The 7,274-nt window shown below is 63.7% G+C and overlaps 1 protein-coding gene across 1 annotated transcript in view; it reads right to left on the minus strand.

Annotated features, from left to right (window-relative positions):
* Positions 1 to 688: 688 nt before the first annotated feature.
* The window catches only part of SAPCD2 (suppressor APC domain containing 2), an 8,679-nt gene continuing 2,093 nt past the window's right edge, over positions 689 to 7,274 (minus strand). The window contains exons 2-7 of the mRNA XM_006918216.3: positions 7,198 to 7,270; positions 4,616 to 4,725; positions 3,985 to 4,131; positions 3,691 to 3,798; positions 3,444 to 3,566; positions 689 to 3,376 (exon numbers count right to left, since the gene is read on the minus strand). Coding sequence (XP_006918278.1) covers positions 3,248 to 3,376; positions 3,444 to 3,566; positions 3,691 to 3,798; positions 3,985 to 4,131; positions 4,616 to 4,725; positions 7,198 to 7,270 — 690 coding nt within the window. The 3' untranslated portion in view covers positions 689 to 3,247. The remainder of the gene's footprint in view (positions 3,377 to 3,443; positions 3,567 to 3,690; positions 3,799 to 3,984; positions 4,132 to 4,615; positions 4,726 to 7,197; positions 7,271 to 7,274) is intronic.

Here is a 7,274-nt window from a genome sequence, read left to right on the forward strand (position 1 = left end):
CTGCGTTTTACGTTCACTCGCTCCGCGGCGAGCGGTAAGTGACCCATCGTGACACCGCATTCTGCCTTTCCCGCAGCCCTTCCTCTACGGCTCCTTTCAGTGGAGTCCTGTTGGCGATCAGCTCTCTGATGTGGCACGTTTTGAGGATGTTTTCATTCTGCCCTCATTCTCGAAAGGTCATTTCTCTGGGAATGGCCGTAGCGGGCTCAGGATTCTGTCTGACGGGCATCAAAGGCCCATTTCACTGTCTCTGCCCTCTGATGCCGTGACGGTTCCTTCGCAGGTAAATGCTTTTCCGTCTCTGGATTCTGTTATGATCTTTCTTTTTATTTATCCTGCTGGGACTTGTTGGGATTCCTGGATCTGAGGACTGATGTTTTTAGACAATTCTAGGGAAATAGAAGCATTTATCTTCATATACCGCCCCTCCTTCCCCGCCCTACCAGGAAATCCCACCCGGTGACCACGGCCGGGTCACCTCGCTCCTGTTCCCATCTGCCTCTAGTCACTGTCTCTTTTTAGCTGCGCTGAAAATTTTATCTAAAGTTTGATCCGCACAAGTTTTTAATTTCAATTATATATTTTTATTTCTAGAAGTTCTAATTTTTTTTGTACTTTATTGGTCACCTTTATAGAATAAAAGATGATACCTTTTAATAGAATAAGAAACCATAAAGACTAATCCTTGTTCACATTTTCAAGAATCTTTTATTTCCTTAGACACAAGTTTATACTGGATGCCGCCTGAAGTGCCTGGTGTGTTTCTCATGGTGGGTTCTTTCCTCGTCGGGGTTTGTGAAAATTTGTTAACCCGGAGACGCTAATTTTCCTTGGAACTTGATCTGCACCAAACCGTGAGGCCCGAAGTCGCATTCCTCCGGAGCTGATCTCAACTGGGGCGACCCGACCCCGCAGTCAGGGGCCTGTGTTTGCGCGCGCGCATGCGCGTTGCTGGCACCTAGCGCAGAGCCCGGGTATGTGACCAGACACCCTACGGTGCCCGGGGAAGCCCCCGACGTCACTGTGCAAGGCTGAGGAACCCCGCTCGAGATGTCTGTGTCCGCCAGTCACCTGGCCCTGCCAGCCTGGGGCCACTGGCAACCCTGTCCTTGAGGTCAGACGTCACCCTGCATGGAACACCAGGGCCAAGGGAGGCCGCTTTTCCCCAGTCGCCTTTGTGTGGCCGGGTCATCCCTGCAGCTGAAGGCGCGGCCTCATGTGTCCGACTCGGCGTCTCCCAGGTTCTGGGAGCCTGGAGCCTGCAGGCGCGGCCACACGCTCGCCCGGAGGCTGTGCCCTGGCTGTTTCGGCCCCTGCAGATTTCTTCACTCCATCTGGCCTGGAGGGCTGGGACGGGCGAGCCAGGCGAAGCAGGGACGGGCTGCTCCGGACGGAATGGCACATGCACAGCCCAGAGGGCGGAGGCTGCCCGCGCAGCCGCGGCCACGCTACTGGAGGGGCTCGAGTCTGGCCTGGGCCTGCCCTGAGTAATGCAGTCGTGGAAGGGTTACGGGCAGGGGACAGTGCACTTTTCAGTTCTAGAAATGTCACAGGCTGTGTTTGGAGACCCTGAGAGCAGAGCCCCCCGGCCCCAGTGGGGGTGGGCTTAGGGCCTGGGCTGGTTTAGGGGGATGGGTTGGGGGATGAGGAGAGGCAAATCCAAGAACCGTGCGGGACTTGGGGGCGTCCTGGTGGGCAGGTCCTAAGGGGCCCTCCGTGGCTGGTACTGGGCTCCAGTCCTCCTGGGTGCTGGAGGCTACACCTGGCCCCCCACTTCCAGGAGAAACCACCCCATCCTCCAAGGAGGGCAGCTTGCAGGCTGGGATGATTTGGGGCCAACCTGGCACACGGGCTGCCGCCTAGACCCCCAGCCTGCACTTGGGACCCTCCTCTGTGGCTGGGCTACTCCTCAGGGTTGTAGGATATGCGCCCCACCTGTGGGGGTCCCTGTGCTTCATACAAGCCCACGCCCTACTTCTGGGGCCCTCAACTGCACAACCTGCCTATGTTATTGTGCCCTCGGCTTGGGAGTCCCCATAGAGACGGCACCAGGCCCCTCCTGGGGTCAAGGCACCCATTAGCAGGCCTGGCCTGGTGAGTGGGGTTGGGGTGGGCAGTGACCCCTGCTGAGGACCCAGGCCCAGCCTCCTCCCTGGGGCTGCAGCTCAGGCTTTTCTGAGAAGTGCTCTCTCTCTCCCAGCCCAGACCCGGGGGCCAAGCTGGGGCTGGGGGGACACAGGGAGTGACAGATCCCCCATACCCGGGGAACCTGTGGGGTGGGCCCCGATGCGGGTGCTCAGCCTACAAGGCAGCTTGGGGAATCTCCGGGAGGCCCAGACACGCTTCTTGGGGACGGGGCCCTCTCCAGAGTAAGGCCACATCTGAGTGACACTGGTGACCACAGCCTGCCTGGCCTGGTGGGCCCAAGGTCCTGCACCTGGGTCACAGATTGCTTGGGGCTGAGTCTTGGCCAGGACGGATGACAGCGAACCCCAAGTGGTTTAGGGCTGGAGTCCGTGTGGAGGGGGCCAGCAGGCCACCCTTCTAACCCCACTCTAGGACCCTCCAGCCTTGGCCCAAGTGTGAACTCGATACCAGCCCCTGGGGCCCCCTGGAACCAGCACAAGTACAACACCCTCAGAGCCATCCCCACCCTCTCCGTCTGCTCCCGGTGACGGACAGTCCCCTAGTCTTGGAGCCCTGGGTTGAAGGAAGATGCCCCTCAGGTGTCCCAGCCCACCCCAGGGTCCCTTACTCCCCGCCCCATCTGAGACATTATGATGGGGCTCCGGGGCCCAGGACCAGCGGACGCATAATGCCCTCTGCTGGCCGCTAGCAAAAGTGCGCCTTAGTGTGACCAGTACCATTTACTGAAGACCCTAGCTGGGAGGGGTGTCAGGTCAGCTGTAAACATGGGGGACAGGGCTGCCAAAAGCCCTCCTTCCCGGGGCGGCCTGAAATCTGGTAAACACGAGGAGGGGTCCCCCACTGGCAGGAGCTTCAGGCTGTGTCTGCACGCTGCAGCTCTCCCCCATGTCAGCCCCAGCCCCCAGACAGGCCAGGCCATCCCTGGGGACGGCCTACCCGACGGCCACACCTGGGGTTGGGGGGATCCGGGGGAGCCCAGATTGGGACGATGGTGGGCTATGTCCAGGCCAGTCAGGTCGTCTTCAGCCCGAGAGGTGGGGATCAAGGTGGGCCCAAGGCCAGTGCTGGGCCAAGCTGAGAGGCCCCCGTCTGAGGCCAGCTAGATGAAGGTAGAGTCCAGAGGCCCGGCGTCCTGCTGGCTGAGGGCACGGGCCTCAAACAGCTGCTTGATGAGGGCACACTTCTCTTGCTCCAGCTGCGTGATCCGCTCACTCTTGTCTGTCACCTCCTGGCAGACAGGGGACAGTCAGGGCCTGCCAGGCTGCCGGCTCCCCTACACCCATCCCACGCCTCACCTGGGTGAGAAGTCGGTTCTGCTCTTTCAGCATGAGAATGGTCTGCTGCTGCCAGCCGGAGGCCGAGGGCGAGGCAGGGGCCATGCTGGGGCACGGGGGCCCCGAGGAAGACGAGGGCAGAGCCTACAGGAGGGCATGGTCAGGCAGGCCTGGCAGGCCTGGCTCAGCCTCCAGGACGAGGGTGCAGGGTGGCACCGAGCTGGGCCTGGACCCCAGCATGGGTACCGGGTGGTCCGGGGACACTCACCCTGCCGGCACAGGCCGCAGCCAGCAGCTCCCCCAGGCACCGAGCCACCTCCTGTACCTTGGGCAGTAGTCGCCCCAGAGGCGGGGGGCTCCCCTCAGCCCCGAAGTCCTGGGAGGCAAGCAGGGGAGGGGTGGTCAGAGAGCAGCCCAGAGTCAGCCACTGTGCCCTGAGGGGGTGCCCACCGGTGGCACTCCTGCCTCTGGAAGTTACCACCCAGAGCCGAGAGCCCAGGGGAGTTGCTGGTGGGGAAGCGTCACAGTCAGGGGCCCCTCTGCCCGGGGAGATGTCACTCACGGCGCTGGCCCTGTTCCGGCCCAGGCGGCGCTGGCGCTCCTGCACACGCTGCAGCTGCTGCTGGTACCAGTCGCGGCCCCTCGCCATCATCTGCAGACCCTGCAGCAGCACCTCCTTCTCCTGCTCCAGCTCTGCCATCTGCTTCAGCTGCCACGTGTGGGGACACAGATGCCGCTGAGCACACGGCAGTGAGGGCCCGCGCACACCTACCTGCAGGCGCACACCTGCACACGTGAGCCCGCACGCGCCTCTGCACTGAGCACAGCAGGCCCTTCCCCCTGGGGGTCCCTTAGTGCCCCTCTCCCCTGGCTTCCCTAGGGAGCACAGGTGACTGGAGCTCGGCACCCCTTCCTGAGGGGGACAGTGAGCATGCGGCTGGTGAGCCGGGCCAAAAGCAGTTCTTGCGGGTGGCCAAGCTCATGGCTACAGCACGTCCAGGCTGCCTCCCACCTTGCCTGACCTTAGAGTGGATTCCTAAAGTGGATTCAAGCCCAGGTGCGGAAAGATGCTGAGAATTGACCCACGTGCCTGCCACAGGCCATCCCCAGAACCCAGGAGACCGAGCGTGGGGGCCTAGTCCCATCCTATGCAAGATGGAGAGAGCCCCAGAGCCCCCTCGGAGCCCACTCACCAGGTCACAGTCCACGCCGTTGGTGATGGTGTGCCTCCGACGTCCTCGGGCCCGGGGAGCCCGCCAGGCATCCCCCACGCCTGGCTCCCAGGCCCTGCAGGCCACTGCACCTGCAGCAGAGGCGAGGACCGTCCAGTCAAGCTCAACCCCCACAGCCTGGCTCCAGGTCCGTCCAGACCACTCTCCCACGGCCCCGGCAATGCAAAGCCTTGATCCAGGCCTGCACACCTCTGGGGTCGTGGGCAATTCAGAGCCTATCTGGGCCCCGCCCCATCTCAGTCCGGCCTGGGGTCTCAGGCAGCAGCCTAGCCCTGCCCACACTTCGCCTCCGTGTCTGGCTGGGGTCTGGTCTCCACTTGGCCCCCACCTGCCTTGGGGTGGGCCATGTGGCTGCACACCTGCACACCCTACGTGCGCGTGTGCACATGAGCTGGGCGTGAGCTTCCGAGGGCAGGGCTTACCTAGCCGTCTCTGCACCCCAGTGCCCACCTTGGGCTCAAAGGCTGCAGGTATGGACAGCGTGAGCAAGTGCGGGGCCTCTAGTCTTCCCCGCCCCTTCCCCTGTAGCCCGGCCCGGCGAGTTTGTGCGGGCACCACGTGCAGCTGTGCGTGGCAGAGACCTGACTTTTCCCAGGCAGGTGCTGCACCGTGGTCAGTCCCAGGCCCCCGTGGAGGCGCAGTGCACTCCGTGAGCAACTCAGGAGCTTCTGCAGCTCCCATGTCCGCCTGCGGCCGGAAGGCCAGGGCTTCCCTGTGACAGTCCCCTGGAGTGCCGGCTAGTTTCCTTGGGGGAAGGGGAGCATGCGCAGGGCCCCCCCAGGAGGGGAGGAGTGGGGTCAGGCGTGGAAGTCACCCCCCCTCTGGCTCCCTAGCTGCAGCCACCACACCTAGCTCTTCTTCAGAGGCCATGCCCTTGGCACTGGGCTAGGGGAGTGGGCGGGTGCTGCAAGCAGGGGGTGCAGGCACGCATGGCAGAGACATGCCCCGAGGGCTTGCCAGCCCTGGCAGACAGGCTCCGAGCAGGCCCCGTGTTCACGTTCCAACCTGCCATGCGGCCAGCAGAGGAGGTACAGGCGGAGGGAGGCGGGGCACGGGGGACACCCTGGGACGCCTGGGCCATCTGCACTGGCGCGTCTGCAGGGCAGCTCCTGGTCCCCGGATGACAGCACACTGGATGTCCAGCTGGGTGACCAGTAGGCAGAGCCAGCCCTGTCCCTGTCTGGGCCTAAGCTGGCAGCCTGTACCTAAGGGGCTAGGCCGGGCTGAGGTACAATACACACTGGGCCCCAACAGGAAACGAAAGAGAGGGCCTGGATCTCTGGAGATGGGCTCTTTGTGTGGCTTCTCTTCCTGGGGAGCCGGGGGGTCTCAGAGCTCCAGATTTGGCACCCCAAGAACATGTCACACCCTTTGTCTGGGCCTCTGCCTGTAAAAGGTGACAGCGAGAGCCCTCGCCTGAGGCTCGTGCTGCCCCGTGGTGGGCACTGGGCACATGCCCAACCCCGTGCCAGCCAGAGGAGCACAGTAACTGACCCACAGGGCTGAGGCCTCCAAGCCCCAATTCCACGGCTGATTCCATGGATGGCACTGACCCTGCACTTGGGGCCAACCACACCCAGAGGTCGCCCCCCAGACACACACCATGGGGTCAGGGAGGCTGGGCAGCAACGGGCAGGGGGAGTCTCCAGCCTGGGGTGAGCTGCTGGGTCAGGTCATAAGGGAGGCCAGAGGCCACTGTGGCCCACAAGTGCCGGCCACGGGGCTGGGGACTATGGCGGAGGCCAGGCGGGGTCCAGTGAGGCTGGCAGAGCAGCAGGCACCACAGAAAGGGCTGGAAGCTGCCACGGGTGGAAGGAAGGCCCTACACCGGCGGTAGTGCAGGTCCTATCCCCAGGGCAAGCACAGGGGCCAATCAGCCACCTTCTGTCCCTGCCAACTGCCGGCCATGCCCAGGGGCTGTGCCCTGTGTCCCTCCCTAGGGTCAGAGGTGGCTCAGCCCCCCACCAGGGCTGAACACCCATCCACCCATTTGCTCCTCCTGGCAATGGGGCCAGGTCCTCAGTGGGGGACAGACACCCCATCCTCTTGGTGGAACTGTCAGACTGAGAAGGACCCAAGAAGGCAGTGAGGGCCTCTTGCCACAGTCTGGGGGACCCTTTCTGGGCACTAGAGGGGAAAGTCTCTGCCTAAGCAGTCACTGGTTGTGGGATCCAGGGTTGAGGGCCCAGGTGTCCCCCGGCGTGCGGAAGTATGGAAGTGGAGAGCGCCCTCGCACCCAGGGCCCAGCTCATGTTTGGCGCAGTGGCTTTTGGTGCGGTTTGCCGGGTCACCCAGCAGTCCCTTGGCGCTGGCGGCCTCATGCTGTGGTAGAGGAAGGGCTGGACTGCCTCCTGGCCGCTGAGCACACTAGGACAGGTAGAGGCCCCTTTCCCCCTGGGCCTGGAGGCGCGACCCAGGCTCATGAACCCAGAAGGAGCTTCCTGCCCCCGTCCCCCGGGAGGAGATGCGGAGGCGGCACTTCCCGGGCTCCGGCCGCAGGCGCTGGCCCGGGGCAGCCACGAGGAGAAGCGCCCCGCACTCACCAGCGTCCGCGCTGGGGCTCCGCTCCAGGGCCGCGCCCTGCGGCCGCTCGGGATCCGCGAGGCCGGGCGCGGCCTCA

Source organism: Pteropus alecto, unplaced genomic scaffold, assembly GCF_000325575.1.
Source record: "Pteropus alecto unplaced genomic scaffold, ASM32557v1 scaffold67, whole genome shotgun sequence".
NCBI classification, from domain to species: domain Eukaryota; kingdom Metazoa; phylum Chordata; class Mammalia; order Chiroptera; family Pteropodidae; genus Pteropus; species Pteropus alecto.